At 47.8% G+C, this 27,173-nt stretch overlaps 1 protein-coding gene across 8 annotated transcripts in view; it reads left to right on the top strand.

Annotated features, from left to right (window-relative positions):
- The window catches only part of BRD3 (bromodomain containing 3), a 374,663-nt gene that overhangs the window by 159,541 nt on the left and 187,949 nt on the right, over positions 1-27,173 (top strand). For 5 of the 8 annotated variants that reach the window (XM_086921060.1, XM_086921061.1, XM_086921062.1 and 2 more), the window contains exon 9: positions 12,480-12,689. In XM_086921060.1, the coding sequence (XP_086777186.1) occupies positions 12,480-12,689 (210 nt within the window). The remainder of the gene's footprint in view (positions 1-12,479; positions 12,690-27,173) is intronic. The other 3 variants (XM_086921064.1, XM_086921066.1, XM_086921068.1) reach the window with 1 other exon arrangement.

The following is a 27,173-nucleotide window of genomic DNA, read 5'->3' as shown; positions in this document are numbered from 1 at the left end:
ACCTACCACCAGACTGTATGGCCATTATTAAAGAAGCCAGGAAACCCTCTACCAGAGTGCAGTGATGCCATAAAGAGTATATGGTGCTGGGAGGTTGTCACTACGAACTCCATAGCACCACAATGGCTACACTGAAGACTGACCAGTTTGGTACCAAACTTCTCAGCACATTAAACCTGCACTGATGCCAGTGTGGGATTTAATGTAAAATGCACTACAGAGGGCATCTTGGAGATGCCCCCTGAAAACCTAACCTACAATCCACGTCTGGGCTGAGTGGCTGCAGAGGCTGCCACACAGCAGACATGTTGCTGGACCCCTGGGCGGAGAGCCCCCTCGCTCTCCTGGGCCTGCAGCAATGCTCATCCTGGGCGAGGTGCTAGGTCCCCCTACCCCTCCACCCCCCCCAGGATGGGCAGGGGGAAGCTTCTAAAGGCATGCCGCCTCTGTGAGCTTCTCCAGACCATTTACTGCCCCCAGCAACTGGCCGCCACCAGTTCTGACCCCACTATGGTGGCAACACAGGTGGGAAAAACTACGTCTGGAAGGGGTGTGTGCCAGCCTATGCCAATCCCACACCACAGGTGGGGGAAGACGAGGTGAAGCACGACCCCGGGCTCCGGTCATCTTGAAGATGGGGAGCCCTGCCCAATCACAGCTAGGCTCCTGCCCCCCTCCCACAGGAGAGGAGCAGGCTAGGGGGTGTACCCACCCCAGGACAGGGACCTATTGGTCCCTGTCCTTGCCCTACCTGTGAATCCCCTAAATTCAGTATTCTGGGGCTCCCTGAACCTTCCTTCCTATGATCCCGATAAGAAAAGAAGAAAGAAGATCAAGAGGAAGAAGACCCGCCGTGCAGCTGCTAACAGGACAACAACAACTGACTTGGCCCCAGCCCTACCGACCTGTCGATCCTGGAACCTACTCCTGCCTAATCCCGGCGACTCCTGCGGACAGCAATCTCTGGACACCCAGAGGACCTGCCTGCCTTGACCCTCTTAAAGCGTGGGAAACCCATCAGCAGAGGCTCTGCTGCAACAACACCCCTGGTGCCAGCCAGGAAGCTCCAGACCAACCCACTCTGCACCCGCCGAGCCCGGCCATTGCCAGAGTGATCCAAGACCACGAGAACAACCCCCCGGTGACTGGGACCCGAAGTCCAGTGCCCAAAGACCTTCCTCGAAGACACCGACGCCGCCTGCAGCCTCCGAACAGCGGACCCCTCCGACCGCGACCAGCAGGGGGTAAGATTTCCCGACCTCAAAAGACGCCCCTGCACCCGGTGCCCCATGGCCCCCTATGCCGAACTCCTGGGTGCCTACCTATTCTCCAAGACCCCAACTTACCCCTCAAAGTGTTGGTCGCTCCCAAAGATCCTTCGTTCCCGAGCCTGCAGCCTTTGTTCCCTTTTAAAGTTCCTCATTTAAGAACAATAACAATAATAACAATGACCATAATAATAATAATAATAATAATAATCCACATTTGTAAAGCGCGAACAATCACCCGTAAGGATCTCTAGGCGCTGGGGGCCGTCGGGAAGATTAGGCAAGCTATTGCCCAGAGTCGCATGGTGCTGGGCGAATCTGCTGCCGGCACTGGGGATCGAACCGTGATCCCCAGATTCCGGGGTCAATCGCACTGAACGCGGCCCCTTGTGCCCAACTCCTGGGTACCTACCTCTTCTCCAAGATCCCAACGTACCTCTCGAAGTGGTGGTCACACCTGAAGAATCTCCATCCCTGAGCCTGCAGCCTTTGTTCACTTTTTAACTTTCCCATTGGATAACATTGAGCGCCCGACAGCTCAAAAGCACCCTGCAACCAGCCGCCCGAATACCCCTGGCAGTGCAACCTGTACCCTATCCTACTTCCCCATTTGCCCTGAGCAAGTGACCAGGAGCCCAGCTTCCAAAGCCATGTGGCCTGTTAGCCAGCAACCGGAGGCCCCCTTTCCCTCATTGGATAACATTGGGCCTAACTACCTGAGCACCCGGCCGCCCCTGTGCCGCTGGGAGTGAACTAACTGTACTTACCTGACCCTGGGGGACCCCTGAGTCTATGCCCAGAACCCTAACTTCGCCAGCCAAGTACTCACCTGGAAACAGATAACTCACTTACCTGTCATTGGATAACATTGACTGGTTTGACTCGAAAAATCTTCAAAGTGTGAAGTTTTGGAAACTAAAAATATTCATATAAAATCACCCGAATTCCGAAGTACTCACCTGTGATCTGGGGGGAAACCAGTACTGTACCTTGTAGCCAAGTACTAAACCGCAAAAGTAATCCTTACCGGGTTTTCTAGTAACTTGTATTTTCTCCATCGGAATTCATTGTCTGGTTTTCTATGAAATTTCTTCGAAGTGCCTACTTTTGAAAACTAGAAATATTCTTTAAAAATCATACGAAATACTGAAACGTAATTACTTACCCGTTTTGAGTTGAGACCCCATTGCTGGCCCCAGGAGACCAGTACTGGTTTACAAAAGTAACAAGATCGTACTTAACTGCAACCTGAATTTTCTCCCATTGGATAACATTGCCAGATTCCTGTTGAAAAGTTTCTAAGTGTGAAATTTTAAAATAGGTTTTTTTCCCTGAAAATCACTACAATACCTAAAACGTTTTTGCTAAACTGTTTTCAGGTTAGACCCCAGGACTAAACCTAGGAGTCAGTCCTGGAATTACCAAAGTAATCCACAAAGTAATTAACTGTGTTTATATAAGGAAATCCATTGAGCTCAACGCTAAATTGTGTGTAGAATTGTGTTGCCTACTGCAACCCCTGTACCTATTGTCTTTACAAAGTTTATTGCCTTTCTGCAAAGTACTCATCTGAGACCTCTCATATTGAGAACAGTATATTTTTTGATACCTGTTGGTTCTAGAAATAAAACAACTATATCTTTGATATTAAAACAATTGGCCTATAGTTCAGTTATTGAGTGTGTGAAACCTTTTGCTGACTGAGTGTGTACAACAAATGCTTTACACTGTCCTCTGGTATTGCCTTACTGCTTGACCAAGCTATCATTTTAGAGAGTAAGGTCACACCTGGCTTTAACCTCTGGGGTTTGTGGACTCTATACACACTGTACCTTATTCTGGTCCTGTATATATATAGAGCCACTTTCTCACACCCGTCGTCTGTGTAATCGTCATCGACGGTGAAGCACAGACGGACACAACTGAAGGTGACGTCGACAAAGCTCTCGTCAACAGAATAGTCGTCGACGGAGCCCTCGTCGACGAAGTCTTCGACGATGGAAGAGATGTCGACGGAACACCCCTCGTTGACGCGCTAGTCGATCGTACAGTCGACGCTGACTTGGGCGCCGATGATTTTTTAATCTTGATAGTCGACAACAATGGCTTAACAGCAGTCGACGAGGACGTAGTCTTCGTCGTGGACAATGCTGAGGACGCCAATGATGTGGAGACTGTCGTCGTCGACGAGGGTACTCCCACAGCGGTAGGTGATTTCGTCGTCGATGGGGCCACCGTCGACGGGGTCGAAGTAGGCTTTTTAAAGGTGTGTGAAACTTCTTGTGAAGAAACCTTTGTTGGAAAAGCCTTAAGGTGGACCTCTGAAGACTTTTTCTGCGTCTTCTTTCGAGGGGGCTGCGATCAAGACCCGGGGAGGCAACTCTGGGCCTTTTCTGTGAAGTACTGGAAGACTTTGTAGAGCCCTCACTCTCCTCAGAGGACGAGGCTTGATCTTTAAGCCTCTGCAGCCAAATTAAGACGTCCCTCTCGGTCCTTAAGTGTCTTTGATGAAAAGGTAAGACATACCTCACAGTCCTTTGAGGAGTGGTCTGGATAAAGACAGTAGAGACAGTCTTTGTGTTGGTGTAAGAAAGTGGCTCTATATATACTGGACCAAAGTAAGGTACAGTGTGTATGGAGTCCCCAATCCCCAGAGGTATAACAGAGGTTAAAGTCAGATATGACCTTACTCTCTAAAAGTGGTAGCTTGGTCGAGCAGTAAGGCAGTATCAGAGGACAGCGTAAAGCTTTTGTTGTACACCTAAAATCAGCAAAAGGTTTCACACACTCAAGAATTGAACTCTAGGCCAATTGCTTTTATATCAAAAGATAGAGTGGTTTTATTTTAGAACCAACAGGTATCAAAATATACTTTTCTCAATACGAGTGACTTCAGGTAGTTACTTTGCAGAAAGGCAATAGAAGTTGCAATAGGCAACACAATTTAACATTGAGCTCAATGGGGTTTTCTACATAAATGCAGTTGATTACTTTAAGGATTACTTTTCTAACCACAGGACTAGATCCTGGATTCAGTCCGGCACCTAAGCTGTAAACAGTTGAGTAAAACCGTTTTGATTACGGTTTTGATTTTTAAAGAATGTAAATGTATTTTCAAAGTTGACACTTAGAAACTTTTGTAATCCAGTACTGGACTCCTAGGTCCAGCACTGGGACCTCTACCTAAGACAGGTAAGTAGGAAAATGCTACTTACCAGGATGCATCTGTTCTTGGCATGTAGATTTAGATTGGAACTCCCTCCCACTGGCACTAAAATCAGAGACCAACCTACTCCGCTTCCGTAGGGCCCTGAAGACTCTACTTTTCACTGAGCGTAGCCAATAGTTGGTTGTGGCCTCAAGTCAGGTGATGCACTCTCTTTTCTTCTACAGTCTATCCCTGACGCCGGGAAACCCATTGTGGGTAGCTGTGCGGGATAAAAGCTCAAATAAATAAAATAAATATTGAGCTGCAGAGTAGTACACTGTGCATTAGATCGCCACCTGGTGTTGGGCTCGGATGATTGCAGGTTGTTGTCTTCTTGGAAGAAGTCTTTGCTAGTCCCGTGCACTCGGCGTAGATTCAATGCCGTATTTCTGTGAGGCATAAATCCGATTGGTCCAGGTGTATGAGGTCGGGCAGAAGTGGCATAAGTCAGGCAGCAAGGATTTTGGCTTCTGCGTTAAGTAAAGAGATAGGGCGGTATGAGGAACAGTCCTCCGGTGGTTTCCCCAGCTTGGGGATTGCTACTATGGTGGCCAGTCTCTGATCTGGCGGGAGCATGCCCCTTTCTAAACATTCCTTGTACATTGCCAATAGGTATTTACTTAACCTTTCCGGCGTGGCCTGGTACCACTCAATAGGGATGCCATTTGGCCCAAGTTCCTTGCCGGGCTTCAGTGCACGTATAGCCGTGAGGATCTCTTCCGTAGTTATATCTGCATCCAACTCATCTGCTGTCTCAGGACTTAGTGTCTGTACCCCGATCGGCTCTAAAGCCACCCTTGCCATCTCTGCTGTTACTTCCTGCTCTGGGGTATATACCTCTTCGAAGTGTGCAGCGAGCGCTTCCACTATTCGCTCCGGGCTCGTGTGTACCTCTCCCAGTTCGTCCCTTACTTGTTGGATGCCTCTGGAACTCCCAGCCCCTCCCCCCCCCCCTTCTTGTCCAACCATGCCAGCATCTTTCCTGCCTTATCTCCCACCTCATAAATCCTGTTTTGTGTATCAGTAATGTGTCCCTTAACTTGATTCCGAACATGGTCTGCATATATTTGCTGCTGGAGGTGTAGCGAGTGGGACGTGTCTGAAGTGGGATGGGCCTCGTGCTCTGCTGTCCTATCTCGTAGCGCCAATTCTAATCTAGCTAGCTCAGCTTCTTTCTCCCTTTTGTAGCCCGTGATCGAGTTGATGGCCTGCCCCCTTAGTACCGACTTATATGCTTCCCATAGTACCTCCGGGGTGCGCACCGAAGAAACATTTTCGGTGAAGTACTGTATTGTCGCCTTTTTGAGGGCTTTCCTGACTTGAGGTACCTTAAGTATGCAGCTTGTATGGGGTAGATTCGTTTGCGAGACTTTTCTTGAGTGGAAACTGTTAAGGTGATTGGGGAGTGATCTGATATACCCCTTGGATGAATGTCTATGGTGTCTACGTGTTGTATCCCATCGCCTAGTGCTAGGAAGTAGTCGATTCTCGACAAGCTCCCATGAACAGCGGAGTGGAAGGTGTATTATTTCGTCTGAGGGTGAGCATGCCGCCATATATCGATTAGACCCATAGCTGTCGAGAATCGTTGGAGGTGAGTAGGTCCTCCCGTGGGTGCCGTCGTCGGGAATCTATCCATCTCCGTATCTATGGTGGCATTGAAGTCTCCCCCAAGAATAACATCTCCCTCGGGAAGTGGCAGTAAAAATTCCCCTAACTCCGGGAGCTTCACAGAGTGGAGCGCCGGTGGGATGTACACAGAAACTAAGTTCAGGAGCCGCCCCTCCCACTGTCCCTGTAGGGCCACGAAACACCCCTGTCCGTCAGTCTTAGTGCTTAGTGGAATGAATTGTGAGGATTTCTGAATTAAAATGCCAGTACCCTTAGATCCTGACGTAAATTCTGAATGAACCAACATTTTGTACCCTCTCCAATCCAGGGCCTTTGATGCCCCCCCCCCCCCCCCCCCCCCCCCCCGGTTGAGTGTCTCTCTTGCAGGAGTGCTAGGACAGGCTTCTGCCTCTTCAGCGCGGTCAACACCAGGCCGCGTTTCACCTTATCTCCCAGGCCCCTTACATTCCATGTCAAGATTCGCAGGGGGGGTGGGACCCTGTGTTCGTGTCTCTACCCCTTCCGTTCTACGTATTGGGTCGTCCGCCATATGTAGTTATGCAGTCCTGTGTGTGTCTAGTATGATTAGTGACCCGAAGTCTATGTCTCTTCTCATTAGCTAAGTGACGCAAAAGGAAAACCACATATCCCGACCTAACTTGTGAATTCCAAACTAATGCTGAACAGCTCAAAGTTAAGACAGTATATCTTGACCTTACATGTGTTTCTCCAACAATTCCAAAACAACCCCACCCCTCTCCCACCCCTCCCCCCCTCTGCCCCCCTGCTTAACGGACCTTCAACTGCCCGCCTCCCCAACTGAGCATAGTGATTAACCCATCCCAGAACCAGAGTACTTGCGTGTTGGGGGAGAGCGTCTCCCCGAGCAGGCGGCATCCCTGCTCTCGTCGGGGCCACTCAGGCCAGTGTCCAGCTGCGGCTATAAAGTACTTAGTTCAACTTGCAGGGCCCAGCGGCCATTTTCTTTCCATTCATTCCGGGTCATTCTCCTCCATCGGCTTCATCGAGGTCCCGTGTCGGTGATCTGCTCGCGCCCCCTCTGCCTGACGTCTGTGATCCAGTCCGGCTGTCGTCGCGGTGACCATGGTTCGTTCTATGAGATCTGCGTGGAGGTCCCGCAGTGCGCCACCCCTCAAGCCAGTCCCTTGCCGCATCGGGGGTGTCGAAGAACCAGACTTTTTTGTCAGCTACTACCCGAAGTCAGGCTGGTAACAGCATTGAGTAGGGCAGTTCCTTTTCTCGCAACGTCTTTTTAACCTCAAGAAAGGTCCTCCTTCGCGTGATACTTCCGCTGTATAGTCTGGGAAAAAGGATACCTTGGAGTTCTGGATCTGGATGTCCGGCGCCACTCTAGCTGCCTGCAGAATGGCGTCACGGTCCCGAAAGTTAGAGTCTCGCTAATATCTGCCTCGGCGGGCCCCCCGGTTTCGGCTTTCCTCCTGGCACTCTGTGGGCCTTTTCCACAGAGAAGAAATGTGAGAGACCTTTGGGTTGGAGCTGGTTTTTGATCATATCCTCCACGTATAGGTCCATTCCTCCTGTGGTTTCCGATTCTGGCACTCCCAGAATTCGGACATTGTTCCTCCGGGAGCACCCTTCCTGGTCGTCCAGCTTCTCCCTGAGTGTTTGGTTATCCGCTTGCAGTTTTCCCATTTCTATTTGTAGCTCAGACACATCTTCGACTAAGGATTTAGTCACAACCTCGACTTGTTTCACTTTCATTCATCTTCTGGAGGTCTGCGCGTATAAGGGTTACTTCTGTTGCCGTCGCCCCCACCGTCGCTTGTACCTGAGCCAGGGCAGTAAGGACATCCTCCAGCGTGGCTTTCTTCGCCCCTTCGGTCTCCGACGTTCTCCCCGTGGACTTGCGTTGTTCCGTCAGGGGAGGAGTGTGTTTGTCATAGGCGAATTTATCAAGTTTGGCTTACGTGGAGTTGGATTTGGGGCCTTTGCCCGCCATGTTCTATGGCCTAGGATGTCACTTGTCCCCAGGGGGTGTGCTGGTTGAAGTTTGCGCTTCCCCTTGGTTCTCGCAAGACCACTCCCAAGTGTTGGGTGCCACGTGCTTCTCTTCGTAAGTGCCCGCTTACAGGCCAAGCTGCCGTTGTCTACTTCTGTCCTGGCAGAGCCCTTCTAGAGGTGTCCGCCGCTACAGTGGCTTCTCCTCCCCTTATGGCGCGTCCGGCGTGTTGCACTCCGCCCGCTGCTCTTCGGTGCGGTCCGGGGGCCCCAGGCTTTTTATGCAAAAGAGGAGGATAGGTGATACCTCATCAAACTCTTATCCATCAATTTACCCCCACAGGCCGATGCATGTGGCGGAGTACTCGCAAGTTTCCGATTTCTGTAGACTCGCTGCAGGCCGCCACTCCGTATGACCATTGCGTGCCTCCTCTGATACCCCCTATCTGCCACCATTTATTCGGGCGCCGCCGTTCTTACACCAACAGGGGGGGGTCTGCTTGTATCTAATGCGGCCAGCCAGTTCAATGCCCGCCTTGCTCACTCTTTGTTCGGCCGGTGATATGACCCGGTGCTCAGAGGGGGGTGCACCCCGTACTTCGCGCCACTATGTCCAGGTGATTTTTGACTGCGTCGCTCCAGGGTCATTAGCACAGGGATTTAGTGCTTTCCTCCCTGGGTCATCTTACTCGGGACGTCTCTTCCTCGCGAAAATGGCGGTTCCAGCTCCTGCGTTTCGGCTTCTGCTGGTTCGTCCCTTCGCTGCCCCTCGCCGTAGCACGCAGCAGAGCAGTCGCCCGCAGTCTACTCCGGTGGATCTCGAGGCCTCCCAGGCTTATTTGCGCTGTTCGCCGATGGTCCCCCACTTCCGGTGATCGGCGCCCGCTGGTGTCTCACTTCTGCTCGGGCTCCGTTTGCACTTTATGCCGCTGCGCGAAGGAGGATATTAGGCCCCACCCTTCGCGTCTTTTCCCCGCTGGTTACCGGTGCGCCGCTGCCCCCAAAACTGCTCCTCCGGTTGCCGCTCGGTCACCAGACCCAGTGCGCCCCGTCTGAGTGATCAAGGTGTCGGATTTTGGCTGCGGATTAATGCGGGATGCCGCCCTACATCGGGAGCCTCCCTAGGTTGTTGCCGCCGCCATCGTTGGCCGCTAGCCACACCCCCTTAATAGGTTTTTTAAATGCTAATTCCGAACTATAACTGTTGTGAAACCTATGGTTTTTTCAGTGAATTTCATAGGTTTTTTAAATGCGAATTCCTAACTATATATAGGGCCTCAAACCTATGTTTCTTTCAGTGAATTTCAAAGGTTTTTTAATATCAAATTTCTATAGCTATGAAATTTAATATTTTTTATAATAAATCCTATATTGTATATTTATGTGATTCTATTTTTTTTATGTATACATGTTTTTTTTTTTTTTTTTTTTTTGCCGTGGAGCGCTCCCGGTGCGCGCACCGGTGAGCGTCCCGGTAAGCGCTATTGCAGCGAACGAAAACATCATCGTGACGTATCGCGTAGCCGCGTCCGCGTGATACTCATGGCGTATGCGCACGCGGAAGCACTCTAGCGCATACGATCGCGCTACGTAACCATCCGACGCGATTACGCGGCGTGCCCCGGGCGCGTAGCGTAAGCGCGTCTGGTCATGTGACCTAAAAAATAACACTTTTTATTGGTTCAGGACAGTTTTGGTTTCCAAATGATGAAAGCCCTGGTCATGTGACCTAAAAAATAACACTTTTTATTGGTTCAGGACAGTTTTTTTTTCCTAATGATGAAAGCCCCCACCTTTTTTCCTCATTCTCACTTTGTACTTTGAGTGAGGAAGACCTGTTTCAGAGCTATTACTAATTTGTACTCAGAAATGGCTTCAGTAGCAGCAGCAGTAGGAGTATCTCAGCCACCACCACCAAGAGGACCACCACAGTGGTGGAGAGGAGGAGGAGGAGGAGGAGGAACGACCTCAAAAAAGTAAATGCGCCAAGGGTTACTTGCCTAATCTGTGGCACTGAACTTTCAAGGGGGAACCCTAACAAAAAGTACTCTTTTGTCAATAACACCATGATTCGCCATATGCAACGCCGGACCCTAACAACTATGCTGCGGCAGAGGTGAGAGAACTGGCCAGAAACCCTCCCCAATCTTCACCCAGCACCTCCAAAAGTAAGCAACCCACTCCATCGGGTCCAGAGACAAGGGAGATGGTCCCAAACATACAACCCCAGTTTGGACAATACAAAATCAGTTGTATTTTTTGTGGTAAAACAATTACCTACTGTGAGCAAAGCATAAAACTCATCAACCGTGCTAGTGACAACCACAATTGCCCCAAAAAACCTTAATTTTTATTTTTTTTTGCTCCAGTTGAGCCGTTTACAATCATTCTTTTTTCCCTATGGTGTGCTCCCCGGTATGCTCCCCGGTGCGCGTACCGGGAGCTCCCCCCGCGCAAATCGAAAAAAAAAAATGTGGCCCCGCGGGGCCGTTTTATGGCCCCCACATCAAACCTAGGGGGTCAGGGGGGGTCTACCCTGCCCCTTTTGGTAATTTCCCCCTTTGTTTTTGCCACCTCTTGTGTCTCGATCCTACCGAGACAAAAGATGGCGGCCGCTCCGGACTGTTTGGAATGTTGACAGACACCCGAGAGCCAATCAGCTTTCCGCGCGCGAACTCGCTTAGCGCTGGTACGCGCACTGGTGCGCGTACCCGGGCGCGCTTATAGATAATATATTTTTTGGAACCTAAATTACTCAAAATCCACTGGAGCACATATCTTAAGACATAGCAAAGTCACATCGGGCTACCAGTCCCTACAATTTTGCCAAGTTTGGTGGAAATCCATTCAGCCGTTCGGGCTAAAAGTGAGTTCAACCGCCCTATGGAAATTAACATGAGGAAAACACGTTTTGGGACCCCCCTTTTATCTCGGCCCCCGCTTGACGAATCCCCCCAAACTTTCAGGGAAGGAGCGGAGCGCCGCGAGGCAAATTTGAGGACATTTTCAGGCAGATTCCTCAACCGGCGCCAAAGTTATTCCCAATAGAATGTTGCGAATTCCCTAAACAAAATAATCCTAACTATAACTACCTACTGGCGACCGCCAGTAGGTAATATATATATATATGTGTGTGTGTGGGTGTGTGTGTATATGTGTATATGTATATATATGTGTGTGTGTATGTATATATATATATATATATATATATGTTTTTTTTAACACATTGTAAGCCTTATAAATACATATTGAGGAGGTAGACATTGTTTTAGGTAACATTACAATGCAAATTGGATTCATGTAAAGAACCTGCAATAAGAGAATCAAACACACAGATATATCTAAAACACCATACACAATTCACTAAGATCCCTAACCTTTACATAATAAATTTATAACGTGAGTGCATGTGGTTACTGGGTATACATATACGCTATATAAAGTTTAGAAAAGTCATCAGATTGTCTTTTTAGGATGGCTAGCGATCTGATCGCCTAGGTCTACACTCAAACAATACTTGGACGAAAACTACACCTGGAATTGCAGCTATGAATCCTGCATGGTTAGCGGTTTGGTTTGTACTTTCTCAGGTGTTCTGTTTTTCTAGATTTTTTATTTTTTTATTCTAGAAGCTTGTTAAGCGCGCAGCTACCCCCAACGGGGGTGTCCCGGCGCTGAAGACATCTAGTGAGGTTCAGTGACGTCCAGGGGGATAGCGAGTGGGCTAGATCAGAGAGAAGAGCCAGGTCTTAAGTTTCTTTCAAAACAGAGGCTCTGATGTAAGAAATCTGAGGTCCAATGGCAGATGATTCCAAAGTCTGGAGGTGGCCACTGCAAAGGCCCTTCCTCCCGTATGCGCAAGACGAAAACGGGGGCAGAGCATTAAGCGAAGATGGTTAGATCTGAGATTCCGCGTTGTTTGTGAGATCTTCAGTCTGTGTCTCAGGTAGGCGGGGCCTCGACCATGAAGAGCTCTAAAAGCAAGGGTCAGGGAATTGAACTTAATACGTAGTCTCACTGGGAGCCAGTGCAGTTTGATCAGGTGAGGTGAGATGGAGTGGCGGTAGGGGATATTACAGATCGACCTGGCCGCCTAATTCTGTACTGTCTGCAATCTATTAATGAGGTACGCCGGGGCTCCAACGTACAGACTATTTGCGTAGTCCAAATGGGACGTTATGAGGGCGTGGACTACTATCCTGCGTGATTCAAATGGTAGGAAAGATTACATCTGTATGTCTTAAGATCTTCATTGTTGGGTGCAACTTGAGGAAGGGTTACTAGGAGCAGTATCTTGATCTGGGTGGTAAGATTAATAAATAGGTGGAAAGTTTAGAAGCTTTGTGTGAATAATGTAATACATGATAAAGCTTTTATATTGGTGTCCTGTAAAGAAAATCTCATTTCTACAGGACGTTTTTGAGATGAAATTTGCAAAAATGCCAGATGAGCCTGCAGAGCCACCACCTCCTCCACCCCCAGCAGCACCAGTGGTCAGTAAAAGCATAGAGAGTAGCCACAGCAGTGGGGAGAGTTCTTCTGACTCTGACAGCTCTGATTCCGAGGAAGAACGAGCAACCAGACTGGCAGAACTCCAGGAGCAGGTGAGATCCAGTGACCAGGTAACCTCAAAACCTTCTTTTGTATATCAATAACAATGTTTATATGCATAATCAATAAAAATGTATATGAATTTGTTTGAACTGTTAATAGATCTGTCGCCAAAAACTTAGGGGGGGTTGTCTTAAGCGTTTTAATTAAAAATAAAATGTTTCCTATGTTTTAGCAGGCTTAGCTCCTGCAATGTAAGTAAACTTAAGCATAGATTTTGAGCAATGAGTTTGAGTGGGTATGCCTACTCTTCCCTGCCCAGTTCCCTTTTTTGCTTATAACCCATTTAGCTGGGAAAATATGCTCTCCAATGTAGAATTACAATTTTCTTAAATATATGGACCCTGAATCCTATCAACAAGATGCTCTCTGCTGCGTGGTCAGTCAGCTACAGATACCTATTTATCTTTATGTAACCTTTTAGTGATTTAAAAAAAAATACCTTGATGGATTTCACTCACCTTTGAGTGTTTTTACACGTCATCCTTTTCTGTATTTCACTAAACCTATATTTCCTAATATTTAGCTTAATAAAAAAACGTATGGGGATCCTTTTCTGGTCCCTCCCACATTTAGTGTCTTTATTATAGGAATTTTGGAGGAAAAATGAAATATGCTCATGAGGCAACGTTTCTGTCTTTAAGTAAGCCAGTTAGACAAAAATGTTACTTACAAAAACATATCTTTGAAAATGCCCCTCCTGAAAAGCATTTGCACTATGTTTAAGCTTAGCGTGTGTCTTTGTGAGAATACCTTTGCATTTAGTTTTCCTAAAGTCTTTCTTTTGATTGTAAATAATTTTCTGCTTGCATTATTTTTTGTTGATCAGAAATTAGGCGCATGTGTGCCTTCTAATTCCATAACTTTTCTCCAGATGGAACCAGCTTAAGGTCCTGTTTTCAGGTTTCCCCTGTGCTGTGCTTGTGAAATCTATTGTTTTTAATATAAACTTAAAAGGGGCTTCCATCCCGCCCTCACCCCCCCCCCCCCCCCCCCCCCCCTCTTTTCTGGATTTTCGTTGGTTCCTGTGCTTGCCACTTATTTTTCCTCCATTTCCATTGGCTGTAGCATATATTCCTGCATTTATTAAATTGTTACTCATCTAGCTCTCATCAGTGTCCCATGGCAGAAATGCTGTTCACATCCGCTTTGGTGGAACTATGTTTTAGTCTCTTTCTGCTTTTTGATCTTGCAGCAGATTTATGTAGGGTAACTTAGCACACGCAGGGATTAAGTGATTTGCCCAGAATCACAGGATGATGTGCTGTGGAGACTCAAACCGGGATCCCCAGCTTCCGAATCAGCAGCTCTTGTCGCTGCGCCACATGCTCTCAACTCCTGTGATGCTTTCCAGGGAGTTATTTTCTTCGTCCTGAATGATGATTGATAAAAACAGCTTATTATTCATCACATAGGTGATGCCGATGCATGGGGGGGATTCATGAAGTGGCACCAAACATACACCCTCAGCACTCTGCACCAGGCAGCCCCGATGCCGCTAAGTGTCAGGCACCCAATGCTCTTCAATTGAGAAACTCGGTTGGACAAACAGGCTGCAGGCATCACACCGGAGGCTTTAGGAGGTAAAGTTAAGGTATTGAGGGCCATAGGGGCACGGTCGGTTGAGCTCACCAAGGCCTAGGGGCTTTGGATGTATGGGTGTCCTTTGACGTCTGATTCTTCTCACCAGAGATGTTCCGTGGGAGCCTCCGTATTCAGTCTGCAGGCGTTGTCTTGGAGTCCAGGAGGGGTCAGCCAATGCTGGACTTGAGGTCAGGGATCGCTGTGGAACCTGTTATGGAATGGTGAGCCACCTGGACGTGGGCCGGAGGCATCTGGTGCAGTGTGGGCAGGACTTGCGGATTCAGAGGGCATCTGAGTCCTTTGTGTAGGTTTCTTGAGCACAGATCTGCTGTCCTGTGTAGTCTCTGTTCTTTGTCAAAAGGCAGGCAGTCTTCCTCTGGTTCTGGAAGTGTCTGGCTGCAGGACAGGCTTGGTCTTCTTCACAGTGTCTTTGAAGATGGAGACAGGCCGGTAGGGTCAGTAGGTATTTTCAGTCTTTGCTGCACAGCGTCTTCTTCGTCCTTCTTAGGTCTGCAGGAACTAGTTTCCAGGGCCAGGGGAGCCACCTAAATACTAAGTTTAGGGGCGTTTTAGGGATGCAGCAGGTAGGGCTCATTGGCACCTTACTTGGGGTGACTGCACCCTCGATTATGCCACAGGGGGCATAGTCAAAGCCCTGATTGGGGAAGTCTCACCATCTTCAAGATTGCGGGGACCCAAAGATGTGCTTCACCTCACCTTCCCCCTCCTTAGGGGTGGAGTTGACAGAGGTGAGCACACCTCCTATTCTTCCTAGGTTTTCCTAACTGTTTCTGTCCCGAAGTTGTTGTGTAAACTGGGGGCTGCCATCTGCTGCTAGCAGAAGAGACTGAGGATTGCACTACAAAGGTGGCAGGCCTTTGAAACTTCCCTCTCGAGCACTGTGCCCATTCTGGGTGAGGAAGTGTTACCACTGTGCCCAGGATGTGCATTGTTTCTGATCCCAGAAACATGTCTGGTGGTGGAAGACTGGCTACAGCCAGTCTGTGACCGACGACACCAGTGTTGCTAGGTTTTCAGGGGTTACCTGAGGTGCCCTCTGAGTACATGGTTCAATAAATCCCACACTGGCATCAGTGTGGGTTTATTAAGATGAATAGTTTGGTAGCAAACACTCCTGGGTTTAGAGATGTCATCATGGCGCTGGGGAACTAAAGTTGTCTAGTTACCAGCCCATGTAGTCTCTGTGGCTTCACTGGCCTTAACACTAAGAATTGACTTAAATATTGTAATGGGATATCTGCTTATGTACATATGCCCACACTCGTGGTATAATGCACCCTGCCTTAGGGCTGGAAGGCCGGCTGGAGGAGTAACTTACCTATTCCTTAGGCAGTGAAAGTTGACATGGCACACATGAAGTGTGCCTAGTCTACTTTATTTTGTCTGCACCAGGCCAAGCATGCAGGGGACCTCTTCAATCCCAGTGCCCAGGGTACGCAGGTAGCATTTACTAGGGACTTACAAGGGGCTTGAGGAACCAAATGTGGAATAGTTTTAGGGAAGAAGCCTGGTTGGCAGGTATCATGTGCACTACAATAAAAACTGCATTAAATAGCAGGCAAAACGTGGGGACTAACCATGTCAAAAGAGTCACTTTCTCACAGCATTTAAATAGCCTCCCTTTTGAAATCTTGTATTATAGAGATGTTGCACATTTGTTAGATGTTTTTGAAGTGGTTGTAGATCAAGGTTATTTTTTCGTAGAGTGAAATGGGTAGGACACTGAAGAGTCAAGGACGAAACTCCTGCAGAGCTTCCATTAGACAGGACCATTGATGATGCTTCCGCTAACTATGCACATTGACCAGGTCTGACATCAAGTGGGTCTTTTTCAGATAAAATGAAACATTATTGCCACTCCTGCACAATGTTAACACTCGGATTTGCACATTTTAGTGTCAAAGGGTGGGTGGCTTTTTATTTGACGTCTGGCTTCCTTTTGCAGTTTACCTTTTCCAACAAATTAAGAGTGTCATTTAAAACCTATGAAATCCTTCCCTATGTGTGATTTCAAGGACTTTTTGCATCCACTCTTGATGCCTTCATTTGCGCCATGTCCAGCTGAAGCCAGACAAGACAAAATAAGACTCCAAAAGCTAATCCATTCATCCCAAAGGAACACTGTCCACTAGATTGTCTTTTAAATCCTGTGGTCTTGGTCTTCTTCCACACAACTGTAGAAGATAAGTAAAGGAATGTTTTGCAGCATGAAGCCGTTTCTAGATTCACATTGTGTGCATTATTCTGACATCTTGCGATTGGAGCTAGTGTGTAGCTGTGTGGTGCTCCTATGACTTAAGACGTGCTCCCCATGTGCCTCTTTTCAGATTAATGAATCCACCATTGGGCCTGTAAGCATCAGCCGTAACTCTATGGACGTCCAAAGAATCCCCAAAGGAAATACGATGGATCGTTGATAAAAGGAGAGAAAATCAAAGAGCAAAACATGAATAAATGTAAATCTCTAATCACAACAATGGTGACCGAAGATCACTGGAGAAGGGAGCGGACTGCGTAAGTCATAAAATTGTAGACCATGTGGTCTGAGAATGCATTGATGGTGGGAGAGAGCCACCGGGGGAACTGGAAAATAATATGTTGAGATGCTGCCACCGAATATTTGCCCACAAGGACAACCAAAAGGTTTGCAACCTCTACCTAACCGAGTCCACCACACAAGTTCAGAACAGAAACCCTGAGGGCAAGGGAAAGATGAGAACACCAAACAACCATGCAAACACAGCGAAAAGGGAGCCTGTCGTTGAAGGACCTTGCCCTGTCAAGCGAGGACAACTTCTACGAAAGAAGAGGCTCAAACGGAAGGCTCAGACGCATAGGTGAAAGAGGCCGGCAAAACAGCTGATCCGAAGTCTTCCAACTCGAAGCCTCATAAAACTACCTTGGTGACTAAGTGCGCGTTGACCAAGTGCGCGTTGACCAATTGGAAGTCCAAGTCCAAAGAGCCTCTCGGGTCCTGAAAGACACTGATGGATGGCACCCCTTGGAGAATTCTTCAACATAGAAAGGGGATCGGCAAATCACTGATACGCAGAAAAGAGCGTTAAAAATGTCTTGACTCCAAAGAACGGGTCTTCGAAACTGAGATAAAGATGAGGGGGTCAAATGTAAAATGAGGGTGATCCTGCAGAAAAACATTTTAAAGGCTGTTCACACATATCCCTTTAATTTATCATTGTCCGATGACATTATAATGTATAATGCTCTGGCTAAAAGAGCAGCTTATCATCATAAAATCTTTATTTCGGTACAGACAATACCATAAAAGCACAGGTTTAAAAGACATAGAACATCATATAGTAAAAAGTTGTTATAAAAGCACACATTTAATTGTTACAATCACAATAAAATCACAATACATTTTTCTTTTAAAATAGGGGAACATTATGCACTATTCTAGGGGACGCCTCCGTGACAGAATACATTATTCATCCGATAGGGTGCGCTTAGCCCTAAATACTTGAGGATCTCCTTATGCGCCACATGGCTGCTAAAAAATGCGAAACTACAAAAACAATAGGTCCTGAGGTGTCATTTTGCATAACTCTAAGTGCTTGCATGCACTGCCGGAAACCAAGATTTTTACAAAGTGGGACAAGCCAATATTTCCTTGGTTTGAGGTATGCAGGGCAAAAGAAGAAGACTTGTTGCTCTGTTTCACTGTCACATTGACATAAGGGGCACTTTTTTGGTTCAGACATGCTCCAGTTGCATTTGAAGGCCCGTATAGGTAATACACCGTGCCGCCATTGCACATAAAGTTTTCTTGCTATGACTGGGTAGATAACATCCAGGAAGCCTTCAAAATGGTATTTGTCTTTTACCATAAGTATGGATACAGATCTGGAGCAGTGCTTAGGATTGCGCATGGCAATGTCCAAACTCTCAGCACGATATCCTTTCGAGAGCATGGCAGCCGAAATCTGATTGCATTCCCTCTCAGGGTCAGTCCATAGGCTTGAGAGTCCCAGTGTAATAAGTTCCTTCTTAATGAAGGCAAGCCATGGTAATTTACGTGCACTGCTACTAATAAGTACTTCTTTAAGCTCTTGCCTGTAATTAACCAGCTCTGGTGTAACCCAGAGGCAGCGCCAGTACCTTAGTGGACTTAGAGCTAGCTCCTCCTCGATTGAGGTAATCCCCAAATCAAGTCTCAGTGGGAGTAGCGGGGGACTGGGCGGAAGAGCTAATAAATTCCTTAAGAACTTATTCTCAACCCTGGAATTTTTTTATTTGTTGCAGTGACCCCACAGTTCACCAACATACATACTTGCACCCCTAGCCTGTGATGTGTAGACCTCCAGTGGCGGACCCAAGGGCTTTATTGTTGAGGCATTAGATAGCCTCAAGATCCCACCCGCTAATTGTTGGCTATGGACCCCACGTCAAGTTCTCATTGATCGTGACCCCAAGGTAGACAAATGTACTAACCCTTTCCAGTATTATTTTGTCCAGAGTGGGAATTGGTCTTGTGGTTCTGGGTGGGTTGAAGATCATGAATTTTGTTTTTAGTGAGTTAATCTCCATACCCTGTTTGTTACAAAATTCTACAAATCCATCCAGTATTCTCTGGATACCGATCGGGGATTTAGAAAGCAATAAGGTATCGTCGGCGAACATTATCGCCTGTACCCTATTCCCGGCTAACTTCAGCGCATCATTAATCAGCACCCCATTCAGATGCGTGATTACCCCGTTGACATAGAGGCAAAACAGGATCAGTGCTAGCACACAGCCCTGCCTTGCCCCCTGCCAACAAGGAATCTGGATGTAAGAGTACCACTCTTCCCGCATCTGACTTGGGCAAAATTTGCCTCATGTAACCTAATCAGGATTGAAAGAAGGTGATCGGGGATGCTCAGATCTAAAAGGACTTTCCACAATTTGCCTCTAGGTACAAGATCGAAGGCAGACCGCAGGTCTACGAACACCATATAGAGACTGCCACCCTCTGTAAGCACCGTCTTCCAATGTAATAATAGTAGGCAAAAGATTTGATCTATGGTAGCTAAAAGAGCAGCTTATCCTTACGGGGTGCAACGAGGAGAGTCCTGTTTTATCCCAGAGATTCTGTCCCTAAGCATAAATCTGTATCTCTCCATGCTGCCAAGCATTTAAGATCAAGGGAGTTTAGTTTTCAGAGAACCAATATTATGCAAGGCTGTAACAGAGAATAGAAAAAAATATCAACATTCCTTCAAGGACCCGGTTTACATCAAGGGCATGTAGTGACTGATTACAACATTGTCACCACGGCAAGGAAGAGAGCAGATGTCCCAACATCCATGGAACCCCCATCAGGCCAAAAAGTAGAGATGGAGGGCTGAGACAAAATGAAGTATTGCATACTCAAATGCACTCCTCAACAGCTATGATCACAGCTACTAGGACGATGTTGGCGAGCTCTTGAAACACCTCTCGGAACAATCGCCCGAAACGAGGAGATGCACTTGCAGAAGTCAAAGTAATAGCCTATGTGTAATATCCCACACATGCATGAAGTCTGCATTGTATGAGGCAGGCACAGCCACTAGGCAGCATGAGGAGACTGCTACGGGTGTCTGGTTTTTGGATTGATATTCAGGTGAACATCATAAAAACACCCTTCTCAGCAGAGAGTTGTTAGGATCTGCTGTAGACAATAAACTACTAAAATAGATAAAAAGAAAATGACATTGCAGAGGACATAGAGGAACTACAGTTCTGTGCACAACCTACAAATGGAACAACCCCAGTGAGAAGACCCGCAGGCTGTCGAATCTTTAGAGGTTCAGTGCCACAACCATGTTACCAACATCTGGCTCCAAACCAGGGAGTGCAGCAACTGTGGCAGTTCACAACACCATAGCATCAGCCAGAGGAAGGAGTGAGCTTTTCAGGGGGGCCATCAACTCCAGCAAGTGACTCTGCCTATCGACACCCCCTCACCCCCCCACCCCCTCCCCTATTCCTCCCTCTATCCTCCCTCTCCCCTCCACCACCACATAGGGGACAAGATTGAGACCTGCCTCCAGGGGTAGAGGACGGTCTTGTCCGATAAGTTGATCCAACATCATTGAACATTGCTACTGCATAGAACTTGTACACAAGCTGCCAAGGATCAAACCAAAAGGAAAGACCACATATCAGGAGGATGAAAGGTTCTGCCTGCAACGCAGAGTGCAGGAACTACTACAAACAATTATTGGCATAGTCAATAGGTCTCGCCTTTGGGAGCTTATAAGTGTTTAGCCATGCCCACACTATCACCCACCGGGCAGATTATGGATCAGAAGCAAGCTGGGATCTTAGGGCAGGATTGAAATTTGTTTTAGAGCAGGATTTGGAGAGATTGCAGATATGGGAAGGAGTAAAGGCAGATGGGGGAAGGAGTAAAGGGCTTGGGTCTGAGGCAGTCTCGGTCTGGGTCTAGTAGACTCTGGGAAGTCTGAGTCGGCCAGGGATTTAAGTGCAGGCCAGAGATCTAGTCCAGTCTGGGCACTTGATGCAAGCTGTAAGAGACTGGTGCGAGATGGGGATCCACTGCTGGCTGGGGATCACATGAATGCGAGAATCCCATGCAGACTGCAAATAATATGCAGCAGAAATAATCCAGCGCATGCTGAAAGCCGAGTGGGACCACAAGAGGCTACGTATCCAATGGATCACAAGATTTTGTGCTGGCTGGCTGGACCACATACACGCATGTAGAACCTGAGTGTCTAGAGCTGCACGAGATGCAGTACAAGCATTGCATCAGGTGATCCGGGGATGACTGTTTATGCAGAACTGACTAGGTATACAATGCACCCGGGGATCTAGTGCCGCGTGGGATCTAGTGCCGGCTGCAGTCAGATGCAAAGCCTGCGGTGCTTGCAGTCCAGCCGGCAGGTTCAGAGCACGCTTGGGGGTAACCAGTACAGGCAGAGGAACTAGTCCAGGTGAGCTAGGGCAGGCTGGGATCTAGTGCAAGCTAAAGAGCCAATGAAGGGTGGGGTGCTAGGGCAGGCTGGGATCTGGTGCAGGCTAAGAACTAGGTACGGCCCATGAAACTAACTTTAGGCTGGGCCGGCCGGGGAGTTTGTGACGACCAACAGATCATGGAGCAACTGCAGGGTATTAAGCGCGTGCAGGCCTGTGTCTGAGGGGTCAGTGCAGGCTGGGGCAACTACCGGGTATGACGTTTCTACAAACCAGTGTGTATGATGGAGGCAGTTACTAACCTGCGGAGGGGGACCACTTGCTCGGCTGTCGTGCAATTCAATTATTTTGGTGGGGGGTGGTTAGTGCAGGCTGCGGTGCAACTACAGACCAGAGCTCGTGCGGGCCAGTGTGCGGGAGGCTGGGAGATCTTGTTGCGTGGGAAGCCACTTCAGACCTGGTGAAGTCTGTAGAACTACCGCAGACTGGGAGCTGATGAGGGCCATGGAGCTGCCCACGCCTGGATGTACGTCAGGCACCGCAGCCACTCCCTCTTCCTCTGAAACCCCGTAACCTCTTACCTTGGTGTGCCGAATCTCCAGGTGGGCCGTGGGGAGGGCAGCAGGTGCAGCGAGGCCATCAGGGCGGCGGGGTCCGTCTTCACCTCTCCGGGCATCTCGATCTTACTGGATGTTATGGCGTGCAGCGCTGCGGTTTGCCGTGCAGTGTAGTGCTGTGGTAGAGAGTGCAGTGGGGCATAATAGAGGGGTGCACTGGGAGATGTGGCCCTCACTGGAAGTGTGGTCTGTGGAGAAGTAGTGGCGTGGGGTGCAGTTGTGCGCAGTGTATCCCTGCGACGTGCAGTGAACTGGTGCGTGCTGGGGTAGTTGATTGTACGTTCATACTCTTGTGCAGTGAGATGGGGCACACGTCACCACTTTCTGAGCAGGGCTTGAAGCGCAGTACGTGCAGTGGACAGGGTACAGTGAGGCCTCCGTGCTGCAATTATATTCCCACGCAGGCCAGCTTGAGAGGCGTGCATGCGGGAGCAATCTAAATGCGCGCGCTGGTTCCTGCCGACATTCAAGCTTTAGTCAGCCGTATGTCTAAAACTGTGGCTACCCGAGACAGAGCATGTGACAGTCAGGCCCTGGCAGGGGCAATGCGTGTGAGAGAAGCGGGGGCGAGTGAGCGTGGCGAACGTGCAAATTAAAAAAACAGATGGTGACCTGCTCGTAACCGCAAGCCGTAGGTCCTCGGCAGATACATTTCCTGGTAAAGGTGGGACATGCACCCCCCTTTGCCCAATTGTGTGCTGTCTTCGCCCGCAAAGACCAATAGAAAAAAAGTTTTTTTAAAAAACACACGCACAAGCGTGTGAAAAGTCCAGAATGATTCCAAGAAGTCATATGTGCGCTGCGCTAGGCTTGACATAAAAAGGGCAATAGAGAGGGCCCACAACCGAAATCATTCAATGAAACTACTCTGCATACTTTCTCGTCCCAAAACCAGAAAAGTCTCTAAAACCAGTCCTGGACCTGCGCTTCTTAAACAAGTTGATAAAGCCTCACATTTTAAATGACCACACTGCATGAGGTTATCTGGTGGTTGCGGCAAAGGACTTTGACCTCCATAGACCTACAGGACTCTTACCCAAACATTCAGATGAACTGCAAAAACAAAGATATCTGAGGCTTGTAGTAAACCAGAACCACCACCAATTCCATGTGGTCCCCTTTGGAATCCAGTCTGCACCCAGGGTATCCACAAAATGCCTAGCCTCAGCTGACTTAAGATGCAAGGGAATACATGTCTACTTGTACCAAGACAACTGGCTAATCAAAGAAAACTCTTAAATTGTGAAACAGACACCAGGACATTCATGGACACACTTCACAGACTGGGATTCCGTATCAACCTAGAAAAGTCTCTGTGAAATTGGAAAAAGGAAAAACGTTCCTAGAGCGAGAATCAACACGGGTGGCAAGAGCCTTCCCCAACCCTTGTGGATTCAGGCGATCAGACAATGCTCGCAGCTACCGCAAGGGTGAGTCTCGGACAGTGAAATGCGGGGAAGATGATGGGCATGATGGCCTCCTGCATTCCACTGATCCAACATGCAAGTCTACAAATGACCACAACAGAAGCGGATCCAAAACAAATTATCCCCGGACACAGGAACTTTGGAAGATATAGTGGTTGTAGCGCAAAGAGTACAGGCAGAGATGATATGGTGGAATGTAGACTCATAACTGTACGCAGGCTTTTCATACCACCATCTCAAACGGTGACCATCACCATAGATGCATCCCACAGTGGCTGGGGAACGCACATGGGAGATCTAAGAATCCAAGGGATTTGGAGAGGAGAAGACGCGATCCAAAACCTAAATGTCCTGGAACTAGACAGTCTTGATGGCCATTAAAGCTTCTCACACAGATCAAGGAAAGACGAAGCAAATCGAAACGACATGACCACAATGTTCTATCTGAACAAGCAAGAAGGTACAAGGACGCATGTGCTGTCAAAGCTAGCTCAGGAGATCTGAGATGAGCCATTCAGAGGAATAACCTTAAGAGCAATACAATTACCAGGCGTGTAGAACAGAGCAGCAGGTAGACTAAGCAGACCAGCATCTATATCGCACAAATGGGACCTAAATGAACTAATGCTTCAAGAGGACTTCCGTCATTGGTGCACCCCCGAGATTGATCTGTTTGCAGCCCCAGGAAGTTCAAAATACAAAGACTTCGCATCCTGGCTCCCGTTTGGACACTTGAACCTTCCACAACGTATAATGGGCGTTCTAAAGAAAAGAAAAACAAGTACAAGGAAATGGTATACAGCAAAATGGAAGAACTGTACCAGTCACCTATGATGCAGTTTCTGATAGCATCATATACTTGAGGAACACCTAAGGCACACAGCTGCTGGAAATTAGGGTTTTTCCAAATTAACCTCTTGTAGATTTACTTCCTGGGCATTATTCAGCCATCAGTTGGTTGGGTCTGGAAGTCTCCTAATCTATAAAAGTATTTTTAACTGATAATTTGACTAAGGCTGAGTCAATATGACTTGCTATGACCATAAGTTATAATGCCCCAGTACACTACCTTTTTGTTTTTAGATTATTTCTTCCTATCTGTGGGTTTGTAGGTGTTGGAGGAAAGCCTTGAAGTAATAAAGAAAATGTCACTCCAACAAACATTGCCACAAAGCACAAACTGCAACTTGACATTGAGGAAAGCAGTTTTTGAAATCCGGAGAGTATATATTGTGGTTGCTTTTACCTATTGACTTCTCAGTGAACCATGTTATACACAACCTTTCAGATGCAATACAAGCAAAATTAAAACAAACACCCATGTTCGAGCCATATGAGCTGCAGATTCTACACTTTGCATTAGATCGCCACCTGGCGTTGGGCTCGGATGATTGCATGTTGTTGTCGTCTTGGAAGAAGTCTTTGTAGTCACGAGATAAGTGACTCCTCCCTTGGGCGATAGTGCGCATTGGCATCGGCTCCATCCTTGGACTGTTTTTTTCCACCACTGGGTTCGGATGCAACTTTTACGCTCCGATTCGAAATCTACCTTTAATAGTAGTTCGACGCGAAAAAACTTGACAAAACAACTTCCGATATCAACAAACATCGACTCGACTTCATCAGCTCGATTCCGGTCGTCGATGCGGGCCGTTGGGCCTATCCACGGCGTGAGGCCTACAACTCATGGAAAGGACGCCATTCAAAAGATGCCCCAAGTGTGGAGCAAAGTTTCCACACAGTGACCATCACGAGGTCTGTAACCTGTGCTTATCGCCAGAACACGACGAGTCAAGCTGTACAGCCTGTGCATCCTTTCGATCTAAAAAGACTACTCGAGATCGGCGGCCCGTCGACACGACATGCAGAGATCGTCTCCGGATCCGGTGAATATCTTCAACGAAGAAGTTCCACTAGTCCCAGAAGAAGATTCAGACGATCTCTAAATCGTATCCGAGGCAGACGACTCCGATGACTCCATACCATCGGGTCAACGCCTGAGTACTACTGCCCTTGCCCCATACCCAGCACCTAAATTGAAGGCAAAGGTCAACACTCCACCTCCGGGGCTCAGCCGTGACCGAAAGAATACTCCGAAAGCCCGGCCATCGAGCCCGGCTCCGAAGAAAATACTCAAGCCTTCCGGTAGCTCCATACCGAGCAAACCGCATGTGCCGATATCTCCAGCTCCCTCGGCAGCGAAACGGAAAGGTCCCGGTTCCTTAACGGTCGACATCGAAAGACAAAACTGCTCCAAAAACAATTGAGCCTGCTTCTGACGCTTCGAAGCAGATGAAACCAGCTTCCACTCCGAAGCCAATATCTTCGGTACCGAAACCTACAAGGCCTGATTCTGATGCTCTCAAGCCCACGAAACAGCCTTGGACTCCAAAGACAATACCTTCGGTGCTGAAATCTACGCCAAAAGACCAATCACAGATCCTAAGGCTAAAGACAAGCAACAACCACGCCCGGAACCGAAAAAATCTGCGTCAGCAGTGGTTCCGCAAGGAGAAGACCTTTTCCAACCTAATCCTCTACAAAAGATCATCTACATTGATCCAAAGACGGGTCATGTATCTACTACACCACACAGGAAGAGGAAGTCAGACACAGCACCTACACCTCCAGTGCCTGTCAAGAAGAAGGACTCTGCCACATCCTCCTATGCACCCTTCTTCTCCTGTACTTCCTTCTCCTTCACCTCCTCTTCCTCTAACATTTCACCTCAAATTTCTCCTCAAAGTTCTCCTCCTCATTCTTAACCACATACACCTCAGAATGATGATGAGTATAGCATGGGGGAAGGGGTAAACCCAGATGAGCCTTTTCCCTACCAGGCGATGATCCAGACTGGGAGTACCCAAACACACATGATGTGCCAGATATTCTTGACCCACATACGTATCCATCCAAACCTTCTCCTCCAGAAGACAATATTGGGTTTGGACACTTACTTAATAGGGCTGCCACCTAGCATGGGGTCACAATGCATTCTGATGAGCCAGATGAAGATTTCTTATTAGATACTTTTGAACAATCTCAAAGGTCTGTTCAAATAATACCTATGACTAAGGGGGGTCATTAAACATGCTCCAGAAGTATTTGAAGATCCTGTATGTACTAGGATACTAAACCCAAAAATAGACGAAGTACAGGCCTGCTCCTGGGGATCCTGCCGAGGCCATGCCTAACTGCAACTGCAGCATGCATGCCTTGGTGCAAAGATAAACGAAAAAATAGACCTAGCACACTTCCTGTGTGCCATGCCAAGCAGCACTGCCTAAGGTTATAGGTAAGTTACCCCTCTAACAGGCCTTACAAGCCCTTAGGCTGGTTGCACTATATCTCAGGTGTGGGCATATCTGCATGAGTGGATATACCCCTACAATATTTAAATCTATTGTTAATATTGTAAGTGACGGTGAAGTGATAAAGAGTACATGAGCTGGACATTTGACAATTTGAGATCCCCATCACCACAATGACTTTACTGAACCAGGAGGTTTTGGTATAAGACAACTCTTCTCAATAAACCCACACTGATACTAGTGTGGGGTGTATTTAAACATACCCAGAGGGCACCTCAGTGGTGCCCCCTGAAAACCTACCAACCCTGGTGTGGTCTCTGAGTGGATTTAGGCAGCCGGCCACCACCAGAAATATTTCAGGACCCCTGGCTCGAAAGCCCCACCAAAGTGGTTTCTCTTTTCCAACTCAACCAAACAATTCAGCTACCAGTCTTCTTTTCCCACTCTGACTCGGTTGTGGAAATGGCCCTTCACACCTCATACATTAAGAAACCAAATGTACTCCATTGACCAAGCCAAGGCGTGAGACACCGTAAGAAATTTCGTCTGCATTATTCACTGCCTATCCATCACATAGAGAACTGTTTTATAGTCTGTTAAGAGCATTGATAAATCTA

Source organism: Lissotriton vulgaris, chromosome 5 (assembly GCF_964263255.1).
Source record: "Lissotriton vulgaris chromosome 5, aLisVul1.2, whole genome shotgun sequence".
Classification (NCBI taxonomy): domain Eukaryota; kingdom Metazoa; phylum Chordata; class Amphibia; order Caudata; family Salamandridae; genus Lissotriton; species Lissotriton vulgaris.
The sequence above is the reverse complement of the archived record's forward strand: the minus strand, read 5'-3'. Positions and strand labels throughout refer to the sequence as shown.